The sequence below is a fragment of the Procambarus clarkii genome, chromosome 4 (genome assembly GCF_040958095.1).
Source record: "Procambarus clarkii isolate CNS0578487 chromosome 4, FALCON_Pclarkii_2.0, whole genome shotgun sequence".
Lineage (NCBI taxonomy): Eukaryota > Metazoa > Arthropoda > Malacostraca > Decapoda > Cambaridae > Procambarus > Procambarus clarkii.
In genome coordinates this window covers 3,421,195-3,448,865 of record NC_091153.1, presented here as the reverse complement: position 1 = coordinate 3,448,865, position 27,671 = coordinate 3,421,195, and the positions used below count along the sequence as shown (strand labels likewise).

Below are 27,671 nucleotides of genomic sequence, written 5' to 3'. Positions count from 1 at the left end.
TTGAAATTTCCCCGAGAACATCTACTGCCAGTTTCATGCTAACTACTAAATGAAGGACATTAAGTATCGTACATAAACTTGCTGCTGGAGGACCATAATTACTTCTGCAAGCTATCTTTCATACTTATCAAATATTAGAAGTCTGAGTCGAAATCCATATGTTCGAGGGAACCATATTCCTGTAAGGTAAATGCAAACATTAATACAATTTGCCAGTATTGCCCAGCTGTATATATAAAAAAAAAAGTGTATCCACATACATAAAAAAATTTATTTACTACATGATTAAGTGTGGCTTGAAACCACAGAAAGTGAATGCCAGGCAAACATGACACCACAAAATGAGCTCCAGGAGTTCATGAACCAGCTCATCAGTCATTTCACTTCCATATGTACTGCAGGGAAGTGGGGAGGACTCGAGGAATTACTGTACTTTCCCTCCCTCTCCATAGGACACCGTAAACAAGAGACCGATAAATGGACAGGAAGGTGAACATTACATCCCTTGCAGGTTGTGTAACGTTTCATGTTGACATCTCCATCTGGCGATGGTAGTGTGATTTAAAGAAAACAGTGGGTACTTTTACAGGAAGTGGGTCCACTGGTGTAGTTTGTTGTCTTTGGTAAAAAAAAATCCAGGGTGCGCAGCAAGAGCATGCAGAGATGGAGTGGCATTGAAATGCACCGTCTTCACTCCAGCCATAAAAATAACACCTTGAGCACCCCAATGATCGATTATGATGAAGTTCGGAGTTCTCAGCAGAAAGGTCCCTTTTTAAGTGTTGAATTGGCTGATGCAGTGTCAACCCTCACAAACACATAGTTAGCAGAGAAGTTATCCTGGGGTATGTAGGTTGGGCATGTAGATGGATGGCTGGGTTGCTGAGGGTAAATCTGTGAAATCTCTCTTCATGGTCACTCAAAGATTTTAATATGTCAGAACAGGGTCAGATAAATGTGGTAAAAACTTTCCAAACTCAGAAATTCCTGTAGCTTCTTAGGAGTGCCAGTTATAGAGAACTCTTAGATAGTCTTGATCTTTTCGTACAATAGCAGGATATCTGTTGCAGAAACATGGTATCCCAGGGTAGAGCAGCCGGCTAGTTTGGTCTGCCTCGCTCTTCCCTCCAAAATGAGGGTGGGAGGAGTCGCAAACAAGCTTGTGCAAGTTTCACAAATTTTCAATCCTCTGTTTACATTGTTGGGGGGAGTTCTACTGGCAATTTTAAGGTGCCGATCTTTCCTTATAACCAGCAGTGGTCTGTTTTGTTTTGCTGACTTTGTGGGTGCTTTTCCAGTGGTGGCAGACATGATTAAACTTCACTGACAATTTTATCATTGTGCCATGTCTCTATGCTGTTTTAGAGGAGGGCGAGATTTTGGCTCATGGTCCCCAGTAGGCCGAAAAAGAACTTTTACAACTGATTGTACCTAGTAGTTTGGCCCTGTAGCTTCAGGCAGCCTCAAGGGGGTTCCCCCAGAAAATAATAATAATGTACAGAAACTAGTGCAGATAGTTATGAGCCTCAGAAAAGTAACAAATAGTTATCAAATTGATATGATACAGACCTTAAATAGTTGGCACTGGGTAATAACAATTCCTGCAAGAGACTTAATGCGCTGGTAAGGAGCTGGAGACTTGAGTAATTCCTCTAGCAGCTGAATGCCTCCTTCCTCTTCAACTAAAGAGCAATATTTGTCAGCTGTAAGAAAGACAAAATTCATTATAGACTACAATACTACACTGATAGCAAAATGCAACAGCATCAGTGAGGGCCATGGCAGCTGATGTCACCCCATAGTAATGAATATATTTAACACGTGGAAATAATATATATATATATTTTAATATACAATAATGAAAGTCAGCCATCTTAATAAATAAAAAGATCAAACAAAATCTTACTGACAATATCCGAACTCTATGCAGGCGATGAGTCACAATAACGTGGCTGAAGAATGTTGACCAGACCACACACTTGAAGGCGAAGGGACGACGACGTTTCGGTCCGTCCTGGACCATTTGATCCCAGGACGGACCGAAACATCGTCGTCCCTTCTCCTTCTAGTGTATGATCTGGTCAACATCCGAACTCTAATTTTCTAGTATTTAATGTACTGCTTTTTCATCATTAATTTCCCAGTAGAAGACAACTGCGGTGTGCACAATGTCCGGTATAAATACACCCTGTACTAAAGCTAGGCAGGACTGAAGAGCTAACTCTCATTCCCTGAAGACAAGAGCTAGGAAAGCATGACATTTATGCAACCAAGTTTTTTTGGTACATGACATACAAATGCAATGCTCTGACCATACGACTTCACAAAGAGTGTGTTTTATGCATTTCTTTGAATTACATTTCAATATCATGGAAAATCCTAATATTTTGCATTTTATTATGTACCGTAGTTGGGGCTGAAAGAGAGAAAAAAATTTAATATTAATGCTCATGTCATTGTTTTATGGACATAATATTTGTTTAACATTTGGAGATCTCTAGAACATCAGGCTAATTCCCTATAAAAAGTTTAGTTCCCTCTGCACAAGTACGGATTGACTGAAGTTGATTTATGCTTGAGAAACACTAAAACATTCATATTTTTCTTAAGATTTTATCTGATATGTTCGTCAATTCCCAATTACAAGCTGATCCAATTTTGACAAATTACTATCACATCATATCTAACCATTTAATAAACTACATATAACTAATCAACTAAATACAACAAAATATATCCGGCTGAATAGAAGTGAATTGTTTTATGCTTGAGCTGCAACTTTACAGACCAAAACAAAAGGCAAGCAGGAGTGACTCACGGTATACTCGTGTGAGATTTGCGAGTGCCCACGCTGCCCAATGTTGACACTGGGGTGTATGATACACTTCCAGGAGTCGTAGTATGGGCTCAAAGGACCTGTAAGAGGGCAGATAGACGAGTGTAAATATAAAACACATAGAAGATGATAAAGTCATGATAAATTATTTTGGAAAATAAGTGGAATGAGTAGATTGTCTGTACGTCCCCTCTTTTCTTGTCTGTCTGTACCTCCTCCCCCTTACCCACTTGGTAAGAAAAGAGGGAAGGTAAATGGTACAAATAAAAAAGAACACAAGAATAGAGGACACTGCTGAAGGTCTATTAGCCGATGTAAAATCGTTCCAATTTATACCCAAACATTCAGTCCTATGTCTTACCCATGCTTCAAACTGTCCTAGTGATCCCATATCCATTATGTTACCCAGTAGTTTATTGCATAAATCTACACCCTTAAATCCAAATCAATATATATATCTTGAGGTTATCTTGAGATTATTTCGAAGCTTTTTAGTGTCCCCGCGGCCCGGTCCTCGACAAGGCCTCCACCCCCAGGAAGCAGCCCGTGACAGCTGACTAACACCCAGGTACCTATTTTACTGCTAGGTAACAGGGGCATAGGGTGAAAGAAACTCTGCCCATTGTTTCTCGCCGGCACCCGGAATCGAACCCGGGACCACAGGATCACAAGCCAGTGTGCTGTCCGCTCGGCTGACCGGCTCCCTTGGGCTTATTATTATATATATAATATCTAAACTTATCTTATTTGTATCCATTGTTGTGTGTGTGTCATATTTATCACCAAATTTTCCAGATATTTCAAGTCATGCTCAAAATTAAGATGAAAGCTAATTTTGTTTTAATTGTGCTTAACACTTTGGCATAGTGATGATGTTCGCACAGTCATTAATCAATTTCCCACGTCACCAACTGTTTTTCAAAATACTGCACCCATCTATGAAAATTTTTAAAACTACATTCCTGACAATATTAGTATAGTTACCATACCCTTATGGTGTAAGGGTATAACATAAGCCTTAACATTCTAAACACACTTTCTAGGACTGGAGATACAGTACAGAAATACAATACATTCACAGAACAAGACCGACCTGTAATTGATATTTCGCTTTGATGCTAAATCCCATCGTTCTATTGCTGCCACCATTCTTTCCAGCACCTCATTTCTTGTTGGGCGATCGATAGTCCACGCCTCGGCTCCTCCACTGGCAATGTGTGACAATACTCCAGCAGCATTGTAACTCACCTGATATTTAAAAAAGAAAATTCAGCAACAATTTCATCTTTGGAACTCATGAAAAACCATAATTCATTCTGAGGAAGAACAAAATTATAATAATTTACTGCTCTCAGTATGCCTGTTAAAGCTATTACATTCTCATCATCTATAACTGTCCATATGCCTACCATTTCATAATTTAATAACAGTACATTCATAAAGGGATCCACTTCTCTTTACTAACTCTTGCAATAAAAACATTTGCTGTTTATCTTACAAGAAGTCAAAACACAATTTAAGTAGATAATAAAAAACATTCTTGTGAAAGAATGCAAGAAAATGCCTTCAAAATTGTAAGTGATAAGTGACAAAACCCCAGTGTGGCCAGAGCATGTCACCCTCGTTACACACCTCTCCCTGTCTACCACCCCTTCGTGACGCATAACAACAACTGGAGACTTAACCACACACCAGAAGATGAGATGACGACGACGTTTCATCGTAACCACACACCAAAAGATGAGATGACGACGACGTTTCATCGTAACCATACACCAGAAGATGAGATGTCGGTGAGATGACGACAACGTTTTATCGTAGTCTTGATAATAGTCCAGGATGGACCATTACACGTCCTGGATAATGATTATCAAGATAATCAACTTGATAATGGTCCAGGACGGACCAAAATGTCGTCGTCACCTCATCTTCTGATGTGTGGTTTAGTCTTCACATCTTCAGCCACGTTGTTGTGACTCATCGTAAACAACAATAACTTATGACAGCTTTTTCATATAAACATATACAATTAATTAAAATAAATTTTAACCTCCCTTGGTGAAGTTCAAAGTTGTTTTAATCACCTCAGCTTAGAATACTGAACTGTACTTTTCACTACAGAAACATGTACTGTACACCTTTGAAATAAAGACATTAAGGTTGTAAAACATTTACATGCGCAATTTAAGCAAAGAAATTCTTTAGATATGGAATGTCTCCTTGTTGTATCACACGAGAGGGCAAAAACATGACTAGTGCACAGGGTTGGGACGGGTCCAGTTATTTAGGCAGGGAAATGTGGAACTTCTATCAATAATTGTTTATTACAATATTTTACTGAATTTCTGTACATGTCATTAATACTTTGTTTCAATTTACTTGCATGTTTGTAAAACTGCCTCCCACACATTCGTAAATAACTCGAACATTTTGCTCCCTAATTTAGATTTTGTCTGAATCAAGAGAAAGTCGAACTCAGTTGGGATTTTGGCCAAGTTACCTGGAGATTCGAGTAACTGAGGCTGGAATTAGTGAGCAGTATAAACAAAAATGAAAAATGCTGAAACTTATACGTGGGAATTTATAAACATGCATATGCCTGCCATGTCAATAGCACTAACATTTGTGCCACACACACAAACCAAGAAAAAAACACCTTTTGAATTTAGAGGATTACCTGTAGTTTACCTGTACAGTAGTTGGTTTCAAGAGTTTCCATATTTCCCAACTTGAGAACCATAGCAAAAAAACTGCATGCAGTGATAAAACAATTTTTGGGATCTACAATTTCATAAGACTAGGTACAGTACTAACTTATACTAAGGCATGTTAACTTTGTCAATACTGTGCATGTGATCTTACCTCAATTCCATCCGAGTTTGAATCTAAGAGGTCAGCAAAGGTCGTAAGAAGTTCTGAGGTCATAAGGCGTGCTCTGAGGCTCTTCACTTCGGCCACATTACCCAACAAACCCATCATATTCCTCAGCAACTCTGGTTTATCAGGAAACTCCTGTGCAAAATATGTAAGGTATGCATTAGGTTGTAAACGTTTAAGTGTGATTACAGGTAATAATAATAAATCACCATCATTGCCCCAGTTCCTCTTTTCATGAAATGTGGAAGTATGAGCCTAGAGAAAAAGTAAGGAATTTAGAGAATTTAAACTCTTATCTGAATGTCCCTCAGTTACTTCTTGAGTCAATAGCCAGGATCTGTCCAGAAGACATCCAGAAGGAGCCGTAAAAGCTCACTCAAACACAACCCGACAAAACCCCAGGTCCCAGGGGTGAGTTGGGGAACTGGCCACCAGGACCATCTGCAAACAGGTAGGGCCAGGCCCTGGGAAAATGTCTCAGGTCATCAAACACTTATCCTTTACCTGAACCATTTGCTGAGGGAACACAGCCACTGAACAAGAAGAAACTTCTATACAATCACAGCACACCCTTGGTTAAAGCACAGGGAGTGACCACTCGGGAGGCACAGCCACAAATGATAGTCACAAAACCATACACCTAACTATTATCACTCCCCATCAATAGAATTGACAGTAGGAAGTAAACTCACACACTACCCAGAAACAAGGATGAAACACAAACCCTTATCTGGCGGGACCAGGAAGACAACCCTGACCCTTTACTAAAATGTTAACAGAACACATGCAAGGCAGATGGCACAGAACACACTAGAAGTACGAAATGGAACAAAAACAAAGCAATGGCCCCAGAAGAAAAAAAAGTTCCGGGGATAGCCAACACAACTTATCTGAAAGTGTAAAGCTGAAAGCAGACCCATCAGAGATGTGAATGAATGTGGTGATTGGCAGACAGGGGACTCTGCAGATTTGGGCTGCCAAATGATGGTAACCAGGTACATCAGGGCTGGACTATTTTCCAAGTTGAATAATTGTTTTCTTTATGGCAAGTACTTTTTAGGGCTTGATTTTTTATTTTTTATTTGAATGAATGTGGCTTGATTCAGCCAGATTTTTGTTCTGGTTCCCATTAGTAGGTCTCATAGGCTTAGTGAGATTCCCAGGGGCTTGGCAGCCCCAGTGCTACAGCTACAGGTAGACACTGAGCAGCTCACCAGGTAAAGGCATTCATTACATTCAAAGCTTGATTTTTACAATAAATGTAAGAACAATTTCTGAGAAAATTTATGACGCTCAGCCATATTTCTTTTGTCTTGGAGGACCTGCTGATGTTGTTTTTCTGAGGATGGTTCATAGACCATGCATATAAAGGGCTTTGTTTTTAATTGATTTATTATTTAAAGGTAAAGGCCACAAATTTTCTGCACATCCCAGAAAATTCACCTGTTGTATGTCTGTTGTTTTCCATATGCTCTGTTGCTACTAAATTAACCTTTCATGGTGAAGTACACTAACAATAATGAATGAAATATTAAATAATATTTAATGACAAATGCAAAGTAATTAAAAGTTCAAGCAAACTTACCTTAAGACACTTTTGGAAATAGGTCATGCCCTGGCCATCTAAAAATCGTAAACAGTTAACAGGCGTTTCGTCGGTTACGTTCCACATGGCTGACCAAGCAATCTCCAGCATATCATCGTGCATGTGACGCTGCAACCTGTCACTTATCAGCTTCAACATTGTCTGTTGATCAGAGTAAATTGTCAGTAGCTCAAACAGTCACATCGAAGTATTTCCCAAGCTCTTTTGCAACACCTTATATACTGTATATCCATTCACATTTTTATTTTTCAAAATACTTCACTAATGAAAATAATGAAAAGAAGGCATCGAGATGGGAAGACTATTAAGCACTATCTATTAATGAAAAGAAGGCATCGAGATGGGAAGACTATTTAGCACTATCTATTAATGAAAAGAAGGCATCGAGATGGGAAGACTATTTAGCACTATCTATTAAGCTCATCACAAAATGTGATATAGCTGTATATTGTAACAAATTTACAAAAACAAGCTGAAAATCTGGATGATTGCAGGAGATATGCTTAGCATCACTAACCTCAATAGCACCAAGATCTCCAACCAGCTCTTTCTGCTCTCCATCAACCTGGCATGCTAGGGAATTCAAGAGGTAGATGGCAATACGGCGAACAAAATCATCTCCGTCGCCTCGGCCTCGGATTAAACGTAGCAATAGCTGAACCAAACGGCGGTACTCGAATAGCTGAAAATGTGACATCGGCTACAAAATTGTATTTGAAAAAGCAAGTTCTTTAGAATAATAACAGAAGCAACATTTTACATATTACTTACCACTACTTATAAGAGCTTACCAATGTCCAGAAGTTACAGCAGAATTCTGAAAACTTAAGTACTGTACAGTAAAAAATGAAACTAAACATTAGAAGTAGCAAACTCACTTTGTGAAATATAAAAAGTGTGGAAAAAAAAGTAATAAAATATTGACAAAAATAAATTGTAGTGAGATGTCTTAACACTTTCTCGCTTTAGATTAGAGATAGCTCGTCACCGTTTTTTCTTACGATTCCGCATAACAGACTACTTTTGTAGTCCATCGAAAAAATATTTCTATAAATTCCATTTTCTAACCGAAATGGATGGGGATACTCTCAGATTTTTCTCCATGAAATAGTTTTCATGGAGTTTCATTCATGGAGTTTTCATGGAAATAGAAATCATGTTATAGTTTGGAAGGACAAGCACCCGTCTCTGTCATCACCAATATTCACAATGCCGACACTACTCGAGCACAGCGCAGGAAACGCGTTCGTAAACGTGACAGGAGAACTGGAGTAGAAATTGTGAAAATGAACAAACCAAAGGCCATTGTGGATTACAATAAGTTCATGAAAGGTGTTGATCATTTTGATCAAATGGTCAAATATTATGAGTTTGCAAGAAAAACCCGCAAATGGACCAAGAAGATCACTTTCTATTTTCTGCAAATGGCCATGCACAATGCATACGCATTGTATAACCACTACTCAACAGATACAAAAAAACTAACACTATTAGAGTTTCACGCAGTAGGAATAAAAGCCTTATTGGCGTGGAACAGCGAGGAATGACCAACAACAACAAGCATACCACATGTTCCCGACATAGATGCCAGCGCAGCTCCTCCTGCTGACGCGGCAGTTTCAACACCCGGCCCATCTGGTGCGAGGCGTCCTCTGTTCACCTCAACACCTCAAGCCCACTCATCAACCACAAATTCTGAAATGGACATTGAGGACATAGAACCACTTGATATTTCTGATTTCATAGAAGATTCTACTACAAGTTTGGTGGTTCCTGTAGAAGACAATATTCCTCCAGTGCATCCAAGAAATAGAAGAATTATAGATTCAGAACAATGTCTCAACTACAAGTTGACGCATGAACTCGTGCACTTGGCTAAAAAAAGATGCCGTGTTTGTTTCAAGTCTGGCAAAAGGAGGGACGTGATATATGGATGTAAAACTTGTGATGTGGCACTGTGCGCTGCGCCTTGCTACACAAGGTACCACCGAAGAAAGATATTTTGGGTGGAGAAAAAATAACCACCGGCAACAGCTTCACTCCACCTAAGAAACATCAGATGAGCAACTTCAGGATCAGAAGCCTGAAGATGGTGGAGTGAAGAAAAAATGCTCAACTGTTGATCTTCAATCAACATAGACAGGGTAAGTACACCTATTTGGAATTTTTTATCATCTATAAGAAGTTATATTACATACATTTTGTAGAGAATTTATTTGCGAATTTTTTGGTACCAGAATGAATATTATATCACAAACTTCTATGAGTAAAAAAAAAAAACACAAAGTATGTTTGGGGGTGTGGCGGGTGTGGCTCTGGGTGTGGCGGGCGTGTGGCAGTGGGTTCCCTTTAGCCGTTGATATATCCAACACGTGGGAAATATTTGTATGTGTTATGTATATGTCTGTGTAGGGAATTTTACTGCGATCACTGTCATACAAATTATAAAATGTTTCAACAAGTATAAACATGACAAACATCAAACGAACGAAAACAATGCGTTCGTTTCTGCCGCGAACGCATACTGAGCGACGTGGTTCTATATTTGGCGCTTCTCTTACACATGCTTTGTACAATTGTTATACATTTCATCTTATAGAAAATTTTATTGCGAACACATTGGTATAAAAAAGAAATACGTACATAGAAAAGTAGGGTCAGGAAACGTATAAATGTATAAACTTTCCAAGCATGATTCCCCCCCCGTGTTTTCGCCAGTGCACTCGCGGCTAACTACTCTCCACTTCACACACTCTTGCGGGTGGGCAATTACCTATATTAAACATTCATATGCATATGTCCGTGTAGAGAATTTTATTGCGATTCCAATGATACCAAAATTAGCGATGTAGGACAACTGTAGGCTTTGCAACCATTAAGAGAGTGGAAACATTTTGTTGCTGTTTGGCGCTCTCGGCGAGTGATCTGCATAGTTTTTTATTTGGTGTTGATACTCCTTATGCTTGGGCGGCATTTTATAGGTATGCTCTTATAGACAATTTCATTGCGAACACAGTGATACCAAATTTAAATACGTGCGCCTTCAATTATTGTCAGGACAGTCAAAAGAGTGTACACTTTTTCGGTCTTACCGCGTAGGCGCGCAAAGTGCCGAAAGCATCTGGGGTATTGTTTTTTTTTGAGCGCCGAGAGCGTGAAAGTGTTAAGGAAAAAATATTCCTTTCGCAGTGGTATATTTTCTTAACACAAACGACTTTATTATTGTCTCTGAGGAAAATAATCCAAAATATAATCTTCAACATTTTGCTTTAAAATACAATAAACTCTCCATTATCTGGAGTCTCCAACTGACTCATTGTGCTTCTGCACTCTAACTTTCTAAAATTGATAAAAATTGACAAAGCTAAATTTTTGAGACCTCCAACTTCAAGAATGTAAGGCCAAAAATAAACAAAAGTTCTCTTTTGCAAATAGAGTTTTGGACTGTTGAAATACAGTAATTTATACGAGAGGCTAGTAAATGTCGAAGTCAATTAAAGCTTCAACACCTCATATGGCAGATTAAAAAGAAGATAACATACAATGAGCAAAGCTCTTGTCCTGAAACTACACAAAGGTAATTACATAGTTAAATAAACAAAACACACATTATATAATGTGGAATAGGAGATAATAGGCCACACACACAACCTACAAACTTATGTGAAAAGGTTTTGAAGAATTCTGATAAAGAAAGAGATCTAGAGGTGGTTCTGGACCACTTTTGGGGGATACGCTTCCGAACTTTCGAATCGCTTTTAAATAGCGATTCAAAATGCCTCCACTCCAGCCGATTCACTATGCACTTACCACATCCTGAGGTATTCTGAACTGGCAGAGCGTGAGGCAGCCATTACGCATCATAGTTGAATCATCAAGGTGCGTCTCCATTGCATCTAGTAAGACTATTATCATCTTCTGTCTCGCTCTCACACTCAAACTATTTTTATCTTCTCCCTTTGCAATGTAGAATAGCGATGCACTTTTCGGTGAAAGAAAACATACAAAACTTCATTATCAAAATAATGCCAAATATTTTTGTACTTCATATATTGCATATGTATAAGATTTTAAAAAATAATATTTAAACTAATATATAGTATATTCAAACAATGAGAACTTAAATATATTAATCCTCTTTATTATACCTTCCAGATATTTGGATGTGTTTTTCCCTGCGGTGTCTTAACATTGAGAGTAATATTAAATTAAGAGCCCTTTGTTGATCATGACACGTCTCAAACCGGAAGATATGGAAAAGTTCATTTAAGGCCTTAACAAGCACTTCTGGTCTGTCAAGGTAAGCAGCAGTGGCTGCCAAGATCTGCTCTTCACTTGCATCACCAGTGATCTGGGAGGAAACACAAATTAGCTTGTCTGAATAAGGATAACTCAGTTTCCATCCCAGATTGTGTGGGATGGCTACAAAGTGCAAGATAGAACTGGTAAGTTAACCCACAACATATGCTCTTAAAGAAGAAGCTGCTTATCACCTTGTGCTGCTCATTGGATTGCCAATGAGCAGCACAAGGACAGTAATATACAAAGAACTCCAACAAAACTTAATACGCCTGACATGAAGTGAAATCTACACCAGCTCATCCATCAGACATGATGGTACTAGCTGCAAACTATGTAGCTAGAGCTACATATCTATGGATCATCCAGTACAGACAGCATATTTTTAAACATTACTACTGCTAGGCTTAAGCGTGGCTACAAATACCTCTGGGAGTGTATGCACCACCTACTGATGTAGATCTAATCAAATGTAGGCTTTTGTCACTAGGAATACAAAAAAAATTCCTCAAGTTCAGAGACAACTCTATTACCATGTTCAAGAAATGTCAATGTATTTTACCTGGGATGACACACAGTATTACCCAAAATACTAACCAGGTAACGACTTGGTTACAAAATACTGTACTAACAAGTTTGCCTATTGTAGAAAATGTATACCGTAAGCTTACACCAGCAGTATATTACATAGTCATCAGATAAACACACGGATATTTCAATGATAGCTACAAAAGTGTAAAATTTAAATCACTGCTCCTGTAACTTATATCACATATTTAAGGCAAGTTAAAACAAGGTATATATGAAGGCTAAACCACACACAAGAAAATGAGGATACGACAACATTTTGGTCTGTCTTGGACAATTATCAAGGTGATAGTGGACCATTATCAAGTTGATTGTGGACCACTATCACAATCGACTTGATCATGGTCCAGGACGGATTGAAATGTCATCGTCTCCTCATTTTCTGGTGTATGGCTTAGTCTTCATATCTTCAGCCACGTTGTTGTGACTCATTGTCTGCAAAGTTATCCTACCTAATTGCTTATTATGTCAATGATGTCAATGTTTGTACTATGGTGCATATTGTTACAAAAAGGACTATCTAAACAGGAGGATAGGTTGCATCCAAGCATGCACTTCTTCTCACTGTTCTACGAGTTTGTGCAACTCTGCATCACTTCCATGGCATTCTTTATAAAACATTTATTTTATATATTCCACATGGCACCAAAGTTAATTTTGTTCACGGTCTCTTTCTACAAGATGACTTACAACTCTTCTTTTGTACTCATCAACCAGTCCTCTCAACGTGTCCCATTTTGTTCTCTTACCTCATCAATCATAGTATGGTATGATCACCCATTCAGCACCTTAATCTTATCTTACACAGCACCATTCAATACTCTTCTCAATACTCCTGGGCAGGTACAGGCCTCATATCCAAGCCTTATAATGCAGCAAATGCATAATTCTTTCTGATTAATCAAGTAAGTTATCTCACCACTTTGGCAGGGATGTGATTTCTGTGGCAGGCATCGTGAAGTGTGTTATACAGGCCAAGAAACTCCAATGGGTTATGAATCCGACTTTTTAGCCCTGGGATGTCACACAGGTCTGTTTCCATATCTCCAACTCGGCTCTCCTGCAATGTTAACATGTACAGTATCATTAAGTTGGAGAACAGACATACTGTACATAGCGCCCAGAAACAACAACATATTTTTATACACAGAAATCACAATAGCGTGAATGAACAAATCCACAAGGGGCTGGGATGATCTCGGACGTAGGTTTGAATCCTCGTCACGGCCCTTGTGGATTTGTTTAACATTTTTCCTCAAAAGTATTGAATTTTAGACAACCATTTATAACTGTAGTAGTTGTTTTATTTGTACAAAAAAAACAAAAATGTAATAGATATAAATATACAGAGCATCTAAATACAGTATAACCTCTACTAAATCAAACTATCTTTCACAAGTGTTGTTTGGCTTGGCTCCAGAAAAAACAAGAATGGTTTTAAAGGTAAGCAAAAGGGTTCAAATAATACATGAGAGAAACAAAAGAAGCTGGAAGTGCTGAATTTAAGAATGACATAAATATCATAACACAAGTGAAAACAAATAAGAGCAGCAGTTAAAATAGTATGCCATCATAATGACTAAAGTAGTATGGAGCAATGAATAATTTCTTGGTGTTGGAGTGTAATGCTAATTAGATATGCAAGAAATTCAAGTTTTAAAACATTTTGCATATGCTCTTTCTCAGCATTTCTCAACCGGGTTTCTGTGGAACCCCAAGAGTACCACAGGAACATTGTCAATGTTCATTTTTGGTGTTTACAGGTATGGTTGATTTGATATGATTAATAAATAAATATTTTTGAAATTTATATATATAATAATAATACTAATAACAATAATAATACTGTAATAATTTTTTCATGCAGGGGGTTCTTGAGGTATAAAAATTATTTCAACAGTTGCACAAGAGCAAAAAACCAGCGTTGAATGTAATGAAACGCCATTTTCTGGGTGAGTCCCGGAGGCTCCCCGGAGCTATCCCAGGCTGATATGCTAATGTCAGACTTTGGCATCAGTCATCTGTATGGAGTTCTTAGGCCTACCGGGGACCACGGCCAGAACCGGGCCCCCTCAGAGAGGCAAGGGGAGCAATGGCCTATAGAAGCCCCTGTGTAGTTGGAAGCATTCTATGTCTGCCATCGACCGGAACAGGCACCCAGAAAGGTAAGCGCCCCAAAACAAACCCCTATTCTGGTTAAAATTGCTACCTAAAACCGAACTAGTGGATAGAACTCCCCAACCGAAAACAAGCAAACTAGTGTGACGTCACACACTGCCGCGCCGCTGTCTGCGCAGCTCCCCCCTCCCCGGGAGGGGGAAGGGGGAGCCCCAGACCCCCCGCGCCGGCTACCCACACCTCAGTTCTTGAGGCTGGATGTCAAAAACGCGAAAAACCGCCGACCGGAGGGAGGGAGGGATGCCGGGGAGCCTCCGGGACTCACCCAGAAAATGGCGTTTCATTACATTCAACGCTGGTTTTCTGGGGGGAGCCCCGTCGGCTCCCCGGAGCTAACTACCCACAGACAGAAAAAGAACGAACAGAAGGGGAAGGACGAGGAGGTGCGGACTGAACCAGGATCGAAGCGACCCCCACCCCCAAGTCCGGGTCTCGAAAAGCAAAGCGGGGCAGCCCCGGGGCATCCGGGGAAGCAACCAACCGAGCGCGTTGCAACAGACGAAACCTAGACTGCAACGCACGTGCCGCCCGTACCCGAATAGAATCATCAGAGGATTGGGTAAATTGAGTCACAAGCAAGCAGCAACACTCACAGGACTCAGGGTCGAAAGTATCACCGACCCAACAGGCAGCGTGGCAGAGGCAAAAACAATGAGGGTCACCCTGAGACAAGGGGACCGAGCAACCCTCAAACTCGCACACAGCGAGTGGGGACTCCGGGGTCACATCCATCGGACCCACGCGCCCCCTAGGGGATTCCCAGGGTCCTGAGCGTTTACTTTAAGAGGACTCGCGCTCAGGTAGTCCCAGGCAGGGTGCTGCAAACCGGCGCCCAAAACTACCAAGCAAACTTCTAAAGCTGAACCCCAGGGACGTGTACACTCACGGGGACCTAGCAGGGGGCGCCACCGAGGAGAACAGTGGAAGGGCAAAAACAAACTGAATAAAAGGACAGAACCCCCCACCAGGCAAAAACAAAAAGAAAAACAAAACCCCGCAAGAGGACAGCGAACCCCAAGGAACAGAGCCGGCCGCGATGTCGGGAAATACAAGCTGAGCAGCACCCTGCGCCCCTACCAGTGCAAACTGCCTCTTACCTGCCGGTAACAAGGGAGAACAGAACACCCAAGAGCCCAACAGGCGGCCGAAAAACCGAAAGGTAAAACGGACCAGCAGAGGCAGACCCCGAGGAGCCTGTGGAAGGTGGCCCCAAGCCCCAAGGGCAGTACTTACAGGGCACCTAGGGAAGGCAGCCCTAGGCGCATGCAGCCCGAGTACTGAAGATAACTCCTGGCTCTCGCACCCACAAAACTAACACCACACGCAAAGCACAGTGCAGTAGCGACACCGGAGCCAGAGCACACGACCATCGCCTATAGCATCAGCCTCAAGAACTGAGGTGTGGGTAGCTGGCGCGGGGGGTCTGGGGCTCCCCCTTCCCCCTCCCGGGGAGGGGGGAGCTGCGCAGACAGCGGCGCGGCAGTGTGTGACGTCACACTAGTTTGCTTGTTTTCGGTTGGGGAGTTCTATCCACTAGTTCGGTTTTAGGTAGCAATTTTAACCAGAATAGGGGTTTGTTTTGGGGCGCTTACCTTTCTGGGTGCCTGTTCCGGTCGATGGCAGACATAGAATGCTTCCAACTACACAGGGGCTTCTATAGGCCATTGCTCCCCTTGCCTCTCTGAGGGGGCCCGGTTCTGGCCGTGGTCCCCGGTAGGCCTAAGAACTCCATACACATGACTGATGCCAAAGTCTGACATTAGCATATCAGCCTGGGATAGCTCCGGGGAGCCGACGGGGCTCCCCCCAGAAAGGTTGAGGAATGCTGCTCTATGTGATGACAAAAGTGAGACCAAGGTTGGCTCCCGTTAGGCAAGAATAGGTCTCACAGGCTTAGTTCTTCTTCTTAATTCATCTAAGGAGATGAACTCCTTAGTCCATCTCCTTAAGGCTTGGCATGACCAGCACTTAGCTCGGGGGGCTACCGAAGTGGGACCTTCCCATAACATGGTCTGACTACCTTTACGATTATACAAGAATATATGTTGTACAACGAAAGATACAATTGTATGACAATTTCAAGCAAAATCAGTTACAGCCATTTTAATTATGTCTACCATTTATTTACAAGTCAACAATCCAACTACAGTCACAGACTACCTTGCACATTAAATTAAAAGTTATTACAGAAAATGCAAATTAGCATTCAACTTAAATACAAGAATCACTTAGCTACATGCCCTGTAGAATTCTACATTACCTTTTCTTCCGCGTCCCTGTATTCATCGAAAGTACCATCCCCCGATAAATTAGTGCCAGAAATGTCAAGACTGGTGAGGTTCGGTAGACTCAACACCAGCTTGGCCAGAACACTGTCGGGTGACTCGAACATCCCATACTTCTGGTTGGCTTGAGAAACATCAAGAAATCTAAAAAAAAAAAAAGAAAAAGAAAAAGAAAGAAAGAAAAGGAAGAGGAAAACATTAAGTGTTTAATAATCAATCAACAATCGACTTGAGAATGATCCAGGACGGACCGAAACGTCGTCGTCCCTTCACCTTCTAGTGTGTGGTCTGGTCAACATGTTCAATAACCACATCAAATTATAATTTTGAGGTTTAAATTGCAGTACAATACTGTACTGACATTTAAATTACAGTCCAATACTGTACATTACAAAACAAATGGCAGCACAAATAGTTCATTGACAGAAAGCTTATGTATACTATATATATTTATATATTGTGTATGTATGTGAGATATATGTATATTTTATTTTCACACAGGTGAGGCGACTGCTTGGATGATAACTATCTATTGAGGGTTATGTACAGTGTAATATAGTAAAACACAATGAAGTACGGTATTTGAATGTTCTTTGGCTAATAACTTCCATACGAAGTACTAAATATTAATTCTTCAACATTAGGTCAATGGCAAATACACTACATTCCTGTACAGTATTTAGATATGAAATTGTTATTAACTTACTGTTTATCAATTAGACAGTGATTTAGCTTTATTCTAATGAAATTTATTACGAGATAAAACATTAATAAAGAACACAATTCAAACGCATACTGACTTAATTGTTTTCATTTCCGAGATTGCTGGGATTGCATCTTGTATCCTCTGGACACTATGCAGGTTAATGGAGACTAGATACTTCATGGGCAGGATATACGACACATCATGAAGGAAGAAGCAGCCAGACAAGTCCAGATGAGTGAGCTTCGTAAGTGGCTTCAGCAGGAGAGCAAAATATTCCGGTTCTTTCGGCTGGTATAGCTCTCGGACGACCAGCTTTTTCAAGTTCGGTGTCCGCAAGATGTAACCCCTTTGTTTGATCTCACTAACAGGACTGGAGTCTGAGCTGTCACTGGACTCTGGTTGTGAGATTGAAAACACAGAGTCTGGTAGAATCTCTTTTGTTTTTCCAATCACTAAAGCTGTTAGACTGTCACCAATTCTATTTATATTTTCTAATGTTCTTTCTGTGAGTTTACTGCAATTACTAATATCTAGCTCTACTAAATTATGAGACAGTAAGAGATTCAGTCCATCATCAGATACTCCAGAGTTTCTTAGGGTGATACGTTTTAACCTCGTATTAGTCAAGTCTCGGAATATATTTATGAACTTATCATCCAGTAACTCGGGATCTCTATCTTGCCACAAACTTATCAACTTTTCACATATTTCTGTTGGGAGAGCAACACCTGGTCTGAGGTACCACAAGCCTGTCTCTTGGTGCAGTACACAAAAGGTCTCGGGATGCGTGATAACAAATTTTCCACACGTGTCCAGAAGTGGCTCCGGACAACTGTCCTCCCATGGGCAGAAAATATTTATAGTTCCCATAGTCATGTTCAGCTCCACTGCCTGTCTCTGGTTACTGCATCATTTTTGTCCTATGGCCCTGCAAAAAAATAATATATATACATATACAGTATACGTATACATTTAATTTATGATGCTGAAAATGTAATTTTTTTTCATTGATGAGAGATAAAAAAAAATGATTGCAAGTTAGCCTCTTTATGCATGCATTTGTGAAGGGTCATCTGTATATGAATGCAAACCTCACAGTTTTTGACACAAAGCACACAAAAGACAATTATGTAGGTTTTCATCCAAAGGCAATCAAGAGGGGATAAAACCAGCCAGACATATCACAGAAGACTTAAAATAAAGCAATGAGTGTAATAAAGCACCTTTTTCCTGGGTGGTCCTCAGTAGATCCCCCCCTCAGTTTATGATACTGTAAGGGCCGTACCCAACATGCCAGGCTCCTGCGACCTTCCCCTGCCCACCATAGCCCAACCACTTGGGCTGGACGATAGTCTCTCCTCATGCAGGTCGGCGTTCAATCCCCGACCGTCCAAGTGGTTGGCCACCATTCCTTCCCCCTGCTCCGTCCCAAATCCTTATCCCTTCCCAGTGCTATATAGTTGTAATGACTTGACACTTTACACTCTCCTGATAGTTCCCTTCCCTTCCCTGCCCACCATTGCCCTGAACCATTCTTACTTCCTCAGAGGGAAGTAATTCTAAAGGTTGTGTCTTACTTCCTCAGAGGGGTGGATGAGCATGTGAAAATGATAAATTAACTTGAGACAAACTACCCACAACACTGAAAAGGTAACAAAACACAAGCACTCCCGAGAAATATTTAGAAATCAATCCTTATACAGATCTATAGATCATCCTAGCATTTTAATAATCCTAAATAAATCAGACAACTTCTTTAAAAGGTCAAATATAACACATACAAGGGGCAAAAGCTTCAAGGTCCGCAAGCCACATCAAAGGACAGAAAACAGAAGATGCTTCACCGCCCATGAGGTTATAAACTACTGTACTGGAATTGACTACCTGCCAAAGCCATAAATGCCAAGACATCAATGCAATTCAAAATCCAGCTGCATAAAATCATCAGAAAAATTGGAGGGACCTTTGACAAGCTACCAAATTCATGACCCCATCCATAGAAATGGCTGCTCCTCTGGTAAATTCAGGTATAATTACTGCTGGGTGAACACGGTTGAATAATTTGGAATCAATGACCAACCTCCCCTCCCCCCCATCTGGATGAGTAATGAGGAAAGATTAAAGAAAATAAACATTATGTCACATGAAGTCAGAAAAGTTAGGAGAGACATGATTTCAAAATTTAAAGTACAGCTTGAAAAATGTAAAATATAGCTAGAAAAGATCAGGGTAAATGAGGGGGGGGGGACCTTTGACAAGCCACCAGCTTCCTGTCCTTGTCGAGGCCACTAGTACTAGTGGCCCTCAGGTAAAACAAATTCTCAGGGCAAGTTACAGAACAGACAAGGACAGAATAGTTTTGTTAAAGGGGATACATGAACAAGGGGACATGGATAGAAACCAGGTACCCAAATTATACGTAAGGACATGAGGAATTATTAGTTGTGTGTCACAGTAGGGAACAAAGGGAATACACCCTGCAATACAGAGGGTCTCTCGATCTAGACACATGCCTGTTGCTGACATGGGTGGTGTACAACTTAAAGAAAGTTCCCTTGGCACCCACCACTTTAAGACTCACTTTCTCCTGTTGTGATGTTGCAAGGAACATGGCAAGGTAATTATCAGGAGAAAGCACTAAGCCAATATGACTATATAGTACCTGGACGGGATATTAGGACAGGATAGAAGAAATTGTGTCCAACCACTTGGACCAGCATGAAGCTAGCTTGTTACTGTACTGACCGGTTCAATTAATTATGGGATCGTAGACTATCACTGATTGCTAGTACTTTATGTAAATCTCGTCTCCTACCTATGTGGAGTCCAAGAGTTAAAACAAAGTAGATGTGGTAGAGTATTGTGATATTACTTGGGGGTGTATAATGTTTAATTAATAGTGTAAGTTTTTAACTGGAGTTTACTATCCCACTCTTTGACTAGGGTTAGGCAATCTGCACCTAGACTGCAGACTATTTTTACATCTATCTTTGGGAACTAATTCCCTGGGGGGCCGGGCCTAGTCTAACCCCTCTAGGTGGTACTCCCAGGTACACTAATAGCCCCCATTTATAACAAGTATAACAGCAGGTTTGTTAGGCAGGATGTATTTTTAACAAACCTATGTTGCAATGATTTTACAAGACTGTTCACCAAGATCATGAACGATTCCCTCCTTTAGTATTCTCGCTATGAGCTTGCAAATGTGCCAGGTCAAGCTCTTTCTGCCATATTTAAAAATAGGGGTGACATTTGCATATTTGCAATCTAGGGAAACTATCCCTTAGCCTAAAGATTTTCTGAAAAGGAGTTTCAGTGGAAGCCATAGTTCATCTGCGAGTTATTTTATGACTGGATTTAATTTCATCCATACATGGGGCTTTTCAGTCATTTTTCTCATAGGAGAAGTCTCTCTCATATCTGTCAATCATTAAATAAGTCTAATCTATTCCACCCTTCTGCTAACCTTACCAAGCCTATCCTAACAAAACAAAAGTAAGTTTTGTTTCTTTATATATGGTGTGCACAAAGTTTGCAACTTCATTATAATATCACAGTTTTAATGCACCTGCAAATTTTTTACTACTTCTGAATATATCTGCACCCAATTAGTTGTGATGCATTTGCCTCTACCAAACATATGTATAATCATTTGGTCAGGCAAATAAGTAATGATCATTTATTAGTTATTCATTAATCATTTGGTCAGGCAAATAAGTAATGATCATTTATTAGTTATTCATTAATCATTTGGTCAGGCAAATAAGTAATGATCATTTATTAGTTATTCATTAATCATTTGGTCAGGCAAATAAGTAATGATCATTTATTAGTTATTCATTAATCATTTGGTCAGGCAAATAAGTAATGATCATTTATTAGTTATTCATTAATCATTTGGTCAGGCAAATAAGTAATGATCATTTATTAGTTATTCATTAATCATTTGGTCAGGCAAATAAGTAATGATCATTTATTATTCATTAATCATTTGGTCAGGCAAATAAGTAATGATCATTTATTAGTTATTCATTAATCATTTGGTCAGGCAAATAAGTAATGATCATTTATTAGTTATTCATTAATCATTTGGTCAGGCAAATAAGTAATGATCATTTATTAGTTATTCATTAATCATTTGGTCAGGCAAATAAGTAATGATCATTTATTAGTTATTCATTAATCATTTGGTCAGGCAAATAAGTAATGATCATTTATTAGTTATTCATTAATCATTTGGTCAGGCAAATAAGTAATGATCATTTATTAGTTATTCATTAATCATTTGGTCAGGCAAATAAGTAATGATCATTTATTATTCATTAATCATTTGGTCAGGCAAATAAGTAATGATCATTTATTAGTTATTCATTAATCATTTGGTCAGGCAAATAAGTAATGATCATTTATTAGTTATTCATTAATCATTTGGTCAGGCAAATAAGTAATGATCATTTATTAGTTATTCATTAATCATTTGGTCAGGCAAATAAGTAATGATCATTTATTAGTTATTCATTAATCATTTGGTCAGGCAAATAAGTAATGATCATTTATTAGTTATTCATTAATCATTTGGTCAGGCAAATAAGTAATGATCATTTATTAGTTATTCATTAATCATTTGGTCAGGCAAATAAACAATGATCATTTATTAGTTATTCATTAATCACTTGGTCAGGCAAATAAACAATGATCATTTATTAGTTATTCATTAATCATTTGGTCAGGCAAATAAACAATGATCATTTATTAGTTATTCATTAATCATTTGGTCAGGCAAATAAGTAATGATCATTTATTAGTTATTCATTAATCATTTGGTCAGGCAAATAAACAATGATCATTTATTAGTTATTCATTAATCACTTGGTCAGGCAAATAAACAATGATCATTTATTAGTTATTCATTAATCATTTGGTCAGGCAAATAAACAATGATCATTTATTAGTTATTCATTAATCATTTGGTCAGGCAAATAAACAATGATCATTTATTAATTATTCATATAATCACTTGGTCAGGCAAATAAATCATGATCATTTACTTGTTATTCAAACAGCTCATGAAATACCCTCAAGAATGAGCTGTATTATTTGAAATTTACTGTACAAGATTGATTGCCAATTAATTAATATACCTTGGGGCATAGTCTCCAATTCTGGAATATCCTAAATATAAATATATAGGAGTTTTAACTATCTAAAACTTTAACAATCAGTAAATTAGCTACATGGAGGATGCTACTGTGTAATTTAACCATACTTACTTTCCAAAATGGTAAAGGACAAAGCAATCATCAACCATGTCTCCTAGTTACTTCCATCCTGACAATCATTTGTGGCATACAAAATATACCTATCAATAAATGAAATAGAGAAAATTCTTCATAATATCCTGGGAAAAATCTATGACAGGTGTGTCATGTATGTCAACAAGACAAGGTTGGGAAGAGTTGCTGTCAGCACTAACACACACACACATGACATATGCCACCCTGAGGGAGAGAATAGTGTCATACCACGAATACACACTAATGTATTAGGTCTTTGTTGACCCCAAATAGCAAAGTTGTCTTCAATCGAGTGTCGTAGAGACAGTAGAACTGAAGACTGGAGCAGCCCATCACTGCCCCGTCGCCCACACAGGGGGGGAATATTAGTCACCTGTGTGCCCGTACCCGCTGTGTGCCCCGTCCCACACCTGCTCTACCCCGTGCCACACCCGATACCCACACTCACCACACATCCACACCCTCTCAATTGCCGCCAAACGCCACGGCTGGACCCGCAGAGTAACTTGCTGGAGTGTCAAGAGCTGCCTTGTTTACAGTGGCAGGTTACACGGGGCGGGAGGCCATCTGTGAGGAGGATCCGACCCCAGGGGCGCGCCTTCCTTCCCGCCATAAGGGGATCAGCAGCGGCCGGAACGCCTTTAGGGGCCCTGGCTAGAGGATCCGCCGCCCCGCCTCCTTCCTTATACTTGTCTCTGCTTGACATTCACCAAAATGCGGTGTTTGGCCCTGTATTATACCCGGGGGTATGTGCTTCCGGGACCACGTATACCCTCTATACCTCACCGCTCTTTATCTAATAACTAACGACGTATTCACTGCCGTATTCGCAATTTATAGACTAATATTTAATTTTGCCGGGAATAATTCCCTTTTTATATAATAGTTGTCAGGGTAAGGAAGCCTATACGTGAGGCCTATCATGGTCCTCTTACCCCCCCCCCCTTCAAGGATTTAGGCCGACTTAGGCCAGCGATTCACCAGGAGGTAATTAGCCCATAATTAACAGTCGCTTAATTCCCGAGTTCATAATTCTTCTGCTTGCCCGAAACGCTGTGCGTATTAGCGGCTTTATCCCTTGCATGTACAGTACTAACTCTTTCTAGAAATTCAACATTATGTTTGTAACTCATCTTGTATGTATGTACTTTTACCTGAATAAACACTTGATTTGAGTTGATTTGATTTGATATGCATGAGGCATACAGCTAAGGAAACGCGCCCAAACGTCTTGACCTCCCCAAGAATTGACCTCTTCTGTAAAAGGTCAAATGTAACACATACAAGGGGCAACAGCTTCAAGCTCAACAAGCCACATTGTAAGACTGAAAACTACCTTAATTTAAGATATTACTTCTGTTTAAAATTCATCTGAAAAAATTTATCATGAATATTAACAGGGAAACCTTTGACATGCCGCTTTTCTGACCCATTTTGTTTTATTAGTACCCTTGGGTATACACAGCAATGTGCTGCTACCCTATTCTGCATGAAAGATTACACAATGAAGATCAAAAACTAGTTATATAAGTTCATCTAATACTAATACTCCCATCTCACAGAATGGTTAGTCATACGTGGGAAAAAATACCTCAATACAATGTCTCAATACAAAAACAAATCAAACTCTGACTAAACAACAACTTCACGATTTTCACAAGAGCCAAGAATTGAATCATGGAAACATTATATTATAATTACTCCTACCAGTTTCTACAAGACTCCTCTCAAACAATATATTTTATTTTTTAACACGCTTAGGTATCCCGAGCAATGTGCTGCTTCTCTATTCTGTATGAAGGACCACACAGTGTAGATCAAAAACCAGCTACAAGCTCATCCCACATCCCCACCTCACAGGATGGCCAATCATACATGGAATCAAGTAAGAACTTGAAACGAAGTAAGGCTTATTGAACTATTAGTCTCCACTAGCAAAATCCGGGTACAGCACAAGAATATCTACCGATATTCCTGAGTGTATAACGTAATTACAGAGCTCAAGGTACCTCATACTATTTGATCTGAAGTCACTGATAACAAGGCAATCACAGATATAGTGTTTCCTGTCCACGTTAAATTCGTTGATTACATTGGGATTGTGAGGATACATAGCATAGTAATTACATTCTTGTAAAGCCACTAGTACGCGCAGCGTTTCGGGCAGCAAATTATTTTTGGTCGCTGTTTAGACCTTTCTCCAAGGCTGATATTAATTATTATTATTACTACTAGTAACGATGAGCCGCCGGCTTCCTGTCTTCGCACTTACCCTCAGGTAAATACAGGTATTTATCTGTAAATAAATAATTTAATAATTTAATTTTACAGGTAATTATTGACCGTACCGGTCCAACTTGTGAAACTTTCAATGACTATGGTAGATCCTAACTTCCTTTGCTGCGTGCTAGCTAGTGTAGTTGATATTACCTGAGTTTACCTGAGAGCCACTAACACTAGTGGTCTCGATGACTCAGGAAGCCGGCGGCTTGTCAAAGATCCCCCCCCCCCTCCATTTGATTTGTTCAAATCTTCGATCTTCCCCATTTGAACAAATCAAGCTCCCATTTTCCTTGATCTTTTCCAGCTGAACAATGTGACAGTTGTGCGGTGCACTGTTATGCTCTGCCTACACACTCTTACATTCTCAATATTAAAAAGCATTGGCTAGTTCTCTAACCAATTGTATAAATTATTTAAAACTCTTAGTATCTTAGTAAGGCCGAAATCATCTCAGTGGCGTAGCTAGATTAGAGGGCGCGGGAACATAAACAAAAGGCCACACAACACGAACCAAATAATTTCAAATTCATTATACATTTATATTTTGTATTTAAAACCAAAGCACGAGGAAAATGCAGTTGTATTGGGACTACATACTTTTTCGTCTCAGTGATTCAAGCACGTTATGGTGATATAAATTTAGTACTCAATCATTAATAAACTTATAAATAATAAAATTTGAATGTTCAATTAATAAAATAACTTAAACCTCAATATTGGGTAAATTAACTTTGTGCATTAACTTTGTTATAACATTGGTGAAAGTTTTACCCTAGGTAAAATAACTTGTGATAATATTAACATTGGAAGTTAACATTGCACTATAACATGTTAATTGAATTAATAATTGTTATTTTGTATTTAAAATTAAAACACACAGACAAAAAAGTTTTACAGTAACCTCATAAATTTATATATATCGCGTCGCGAGGTTGTTGTTTAATCAGAGTTCAAATCAAATCAAATCAAATGTTTATTCAGGTAAAAGTACATACATAGAAGATTAGTTAGTTGATTTGTTCTTTGTATTGAGGCAGGTATTTTCTCCCGATTCCATGTATGACTAACTATCCAGTGAGATAGGAATATTAGATGAACTTATAGCTAGTTTATTATCTACACTGCGTAATCTTTCATATGGTATACACAGCAACACGTTGCTGTGTATACCTAAGTTTGGGTGGAAGCTGCTAAGCTTAGTTCATTGTCCTCTGTAACGAGAAAGTCATTAGATTCTTGGAAAGATCTAAGAAAAGACTATGGTAGATCCTAACTTATACTTACAGCAGGTAACAGTGGTGATGTCACTTGCACAGGTATTACCAGAGATGAACTAATAATGGCGATCATAGTTGGGAAATCTACCGGGGGGAGGATGGAGTAACTTATGAAATACTTAATGAACTTGCCATTATGACGAAAATCCCACTGTTAGACCTCTTTAATATTAGTTATAAAGAGGGCAGTATTCCTAGTAAATATAAAAAAAGCTATGATCATCCCTATCCCTAAAGCCAATGGAGAGTATCCTTAACCTCGTGATTTTGCAAAATGATGGAGAGGATAATTTTAATAGCCATTTATATATGATAGGTGATCAGCTGTCTAGTAATTTGTTCGGGTTCCTCAGAGGCAAAAGTACCTCTGTACTATTAAATGTCAAGCTAATGATAATGATTACTATCAAATTTTTATTGATTTACAAAGAGCGATTGATAAAGTTAACAATGAGGTTAGCAGACGACCAGTTTACCAGAATAGTGTAATTGAGTGTAGAGAGAATGTTAAGGAATTAGAAAAAACTGGGTATAAAGTAAGATTCATGTGGATCCTTTCACATGTGGGAATACTGTTGAATGAGGTAGTTGATGAGATGGTTAAGAGAGCCACGGAAAAAAACTCTTGTTGATGTTGTATGTCAGTTAACCTTGAAACAAATAAAAACAAGAATCAAGATGATCCAAGAGGGTGAAGAAATGGTAAAGAGAATGGCAATGGTGGACAGTAGTAACACACTTAAGAATTATTCAATAATAAATACAAATTCGTCCTTTACCTATGGTAAAGGAAAGTCTACTTGGAAGGATTCAATTTACATGAGATTAAGATTAGGATACAAATATATCTGGCAATACGGTGTTGATGTCAGTGAAAAAGATAAGGAGTGTAAATTATGTAGTATGCCGCACGCCCACACCTTAGAACATTATATATTAGAGTGTCAACTTATTGATAACTATAGACATAAGGAAATAAGTAGTGTACCACATCAAATTGTTTCGATGTGTGATAATGGTGTGATAGACAGTATACTTAGGAGCTACAAGAATTTTGCCCCAAGAGTGTAACACTTATATGCTGTGCTTACTATATTAACCTGCAATGTTAAATGGGATTCTTGTATTGTGATTTGTGTATTTGTACTCTCTGAATTTGTGTGCCCCTTGAGGGACTTGAAATAGAGGGGGGTAGAGGGAGGGAAGTATCAGGGGAAAGCGACAAGCCATTACGACTATATAACACTTGGAAGGGATCAGGATAAGGATTTGGGATGGGACGGTTGGAAAGGAATTCTGCCCAGCCACTTGGATGGTAGGAGATTGAACACCGACCTGCATGAAGCGAGACCGTCGCTCTACCGTCCAGCCCTAGTGGTTGGGGAGGGGAGGGAGGGGGGGGGGGGTAGAAATAGCCTAAGCTACTCTATTCCTTTGAGATG

General features: G+C 39.3%; 1 protein-coding gene across 1 annotated transcript; it reads right to left on the bottom strand.

Annotated features, from left to right (window-relative positions):
• Positions 1-23,254, bottom strand: LOC123751961 (protein zer-1 homolog). Its single transcript, XM_045734029.2, has 13 exons — positions 23,118-23,254; positions 17,470-18,303; positions 16,645-16,813; positions 13,126-13,266; positions 11,468-11,670; positions 11,130-11,301; positions 7,837-8,001; positions 7,299-7,460; positions 5,699-5,848; positions 3,930-4,084; positions 2,819-2,916; positions 1,570-1,703; positions 1-179 (listed from the first exon to the last, which is right to left on the bottom strand). Exons 2-13 carry the CDS (start codon positions 18,249-18,251, stop codon positions 135-137), a joined length of 2,376 nt encoding a protein of 791 aa, XP_045589985.2. The 5' UTR covers positions 18,252-18,303; positions 23,118-23,254; the 3' UTR covers positions 1-134.
• Positions 23,255-27,671: the final 4,417 nt, after the last annotated feature.